General features: G+C 48.8%; 1 protein-coding gene across 2 annotated transcripts in view; it reads right to left on the minus strand.

Annotated features, from left to right (window-relative positions):
• Positions 1 to 3,279, minus strand: part of LOC102376667 (cytochrome P450 2J2-like) — a 17,673-nt gene that overhangs the window by 11,645 nt on the left and 2,749 nt on the right. For both annotated transcript variants that reach the window (XM_006017103.1, XM_006017102.2), the window contains exons 3-4: positions 2,799 to 2,961; positions 1,180 to 1,329 (exon numbers count right to left, since the gene is read on the minus strand). In XM_006017103.1, coding sequence (XP_006017165.1) covers positions 1,180 to 1,329; positions 2,799 to 2,961 — 313 coding nt within the window. The remainder of the gene's footprint in view (positions 1 to 1,179; positions 1,330 to 2,798; positions 2,962 to 3,279) is intronic.

Here is a 3,279-nt window from a genome sequence, read left to right on the forward strand (position 1 = left end):
GCTGCTTTACTGATCGAGGCAGGTGAAAATTACATATTTTAGACAAAGCCCTTTAGGTCACTTAGACTGTTGGGTGGAAGGCCCCAGGTTCATTGGCAGGAGGCAAAGATGAGGAAATAAACTTCCAACAGCCACAGAGCAGCTGGCTCAGAAAAGGGCGAGTGCTTATCTGACCCTCCATCCTTCTAGCACTCTCCCAGAACTACTCCAGGAGGGACCCTAAAGTCATCTGATGAAAAAAAATCCCCGACAGTATGTCAGACAAACCTCAGGGTCAGGGAACAAAAGAAACCCATGTAGCTGTGCTCTCCATTCCACCAGCCAGGATTAGCATGACCCTAGGACACCACACATCTGCCTTTGGGCCTCTCCCCACTACCAGAACCACAGAGCTTCTAGGAATAAAAATGTCAAGGATCCTCATCCATGATGCAGTGGCACAGTCCAGCTGGCATTACTTTTCTCACTGAAAGGGTCTCAGTATCCCCTGTTGTGTGGGAGCTTTTATGTAGTGTGTAATCATTGCTACACATACTTGTACAGGCCCCCCACTCTGTCTAATTCCCTCCACTGCAAAGCATGTGGAGAGACCCCCAAGTAAAAAAGTGCTAGCACAACTAAATGAATACTGAGGCTCCCCTCCTGTGTCTCCAGCTTGTAGTCAAACGCTCTCCTGCAGCCAGTAGATGCACTGGCATTTGCTTTCCATTGGAACAGTTTTACTTTGGGCCATGGCTTTTTCTTGTCCTGCATAGTTGGGCAGCCTTGGACAAGACATCTAAGTGCCCTGTATCTCAGAGTCCACATCTCTAGGTGTAAGGGACGTTGCAAGACACAGTTCTTCACCGCAGACTACAGACTCTGATGCTATGGTGAGGGATGTTAGAGAACTAGCTAGTAATAAATACCACCAAAGATCTGGAACCCTAAAGCCTCAAGTCTTAGCTGACCATTCCTAGATTACATAGCTTGTTCTTTCATGCTGGTACTAACATACGAGTGGCTGAGACTCTACTCTCTCTATTGGCTTTTATTGCATTGACAGTAATTTTTTATGTGACCAAGAGCTACAACAGCTTCCCAATAAAACAAGACAGCCAGCTCAGCCCCCATTCACACAGACTGGGTCACATTGTAGAAACACAAACATAATTAAAAAGCACCTGGGTGGGGACGTACCATTCGTAGTCATGAAGCTGTCCACCAGGTGATGGGCTTCCTCCTGTATCCGGTGTTCCAGGCTCTTCTTCCCCATTCCCAGTTTCCGCAGGCTTATGATCCCAAAGCGTCTCTGCTGCCTCCAGGTATGACCATTTGATAGCAGAATACCTGAGGCCATCAAGAAACTCAGCTGAGGAACATTGTGGCGCCGCAGTACCTTATGGCCCAACCAGCTTTCTGCACATTCTACCAAGATGTGGTAGGCTTCAGACTGCCCAAATTTTTGTTTGGGAGTCTACACAGTTTTGGACAACCTGTACTGCTGCCTGTGTTTTCAGCTAAATCTTAGACCAAAAGTATTTGAACTGTGAACTGTGCGAGTGTCTACTATAAATTCAGCAGTGGCTTGCAGCCAACTACAACACAGATCTCTAGTCAGAATTGCCCCTTGCTTTGTCTTGTCATTAAGGCCAACACAAAATGGAAAAACCCACAACACTCTCTGGTTTGCCAGGGCTTTGCATCCCCTTTGCCTAATGTCAACCAAGAACACATGGGACGCTGACAGACCTGCAGCTCCCTTCTGTAACTCAGGGTGCTTTACATGAAGTGCCATGAGTTACAGACTGCCCCCCACCCAACAGGCATTCTCTGTTGGGTCTGGGCGGGTGGGGGATCTCTTCCACTTCAGCTGCCCCTCAGCAGGGCTCCAGTCCACCCACCTCCCCACTCCAGTGCAGTCTGAACAAACTCCAGATCAAGCTCCTTCCCCTATGTTCTCTTAGTTCCAAACTGAAGACACCACCGGGGACAGGGCAGGAACTGACAAAAGTTAATGAAGGCACTCCACTTTGGCTGTAGAACACTTTCAAGAAGCCGATCACATGAGAAAATATCACTTCTATCAGTGCCCATGCTGTCACATGACTAGGAATGGGCCCTGCATGGCATTTGCAGTCTAGCTAATGTACTGAATGTGCAGGGAGCCAGGGTCACCTGCTGTTTTTGGAGGCATGTGATGGGCCTGGACCCTCTCTATGCCTGCTGGCTCTTTTGATGTAGAGCTCTTGGCTGTAACTGTGACTCCTGCTGAGATCAGGACCTAAGTTAGCCTAAGCTGAACAGTGCCTGGAAGCACAAGGGGTTGAGCCACCTGCAAGGCAGTCTGGAGCATGATGGTCCGGGCTGGAATCGGGAACTAGGAGCAAGCAAGAAGGGCCTAGGAGACCTGAAGCAGGGTGGCAGAAGCCCAGGGCTTGCTAGGAAAGTAACTGGGCAATGAAAGAGCTGCTGCTTAAAGCAAGCAGCCCCACTCAGCAAGCCTCTGAGGCCAGCTGGGGGTAAGAAAGCCATAGAGCCAAGTGGGCTCAGGTCACTTGGGCCAGCTGGTTGCTATTTAGCCCACTTGCTGTGCTTGCCTCTGACAACAGCTGTTCAACACCTAAGATTTTTCCTTACCATACATAGCACAGAGCCAGGCCAAAAAAATAGGGACAGAGATTTCATGGGCATTTTCCTGAAACATCCACCCCTTCTTTCACACAAAAATGTTTGAATGTCAGGTGTTTTCAGCCAGCTCAAGCACAGTTGAAAAACATGCGGCATATTCATATACTGTCTACTGCAAACAATCCTACCCTTTCCATTGGCCATTTGCTTGAAGACAGGGGTTTCCAGCCGCCCAGAGACATCTTCAGGGTGGGTGGTCAGACCGTCCTTCACTGCCTGAAATCTGTACAGCACAACTGCAGGGGTGTGCCCCAGCCAGAAGGTAAAGATGTTGCCGTGAAGCTTTGCCAACTGTAGGGTGGCATCAATGCCAGAAAACCAGAGGTGAGGACAACAGTGTACCAAGCAGAAAAATGAGATTGTGCTGCTTTCTTCACAAAGCAGGATGCCTCAGGGGCTTAGAAATGGGAGAGAAACCACCTTCCATCCCAGCTTGGGGCAGTGCCCTTCACAGCAGGGATCTGGTCCATGATTAGGGCAATTCTAACTAATAACACTGGGGATGCTGTTGGAGCTCTTCTAGGGGATCAAGCTATAATTCAAAACAGGCAGAATTCACCCTTGTACCACATACTTTCGGTTTCCCTGAAGTGTATTTTTTTCATTCCT

Source organism: Alligator sinensis, unplaced genomic scaffold (assembly GCF_000455745.1).
Source record: "Alligator sinensis unplaced genomic scaffold, ASM45574v1 scaffold301_2, whole genome shotgun sequence".
Lineage (NCBI taxonomy): Eukaryota > Metazoa > Chordata > Crocodylia > Alligatoridae > Alligator > Alligator sinensis.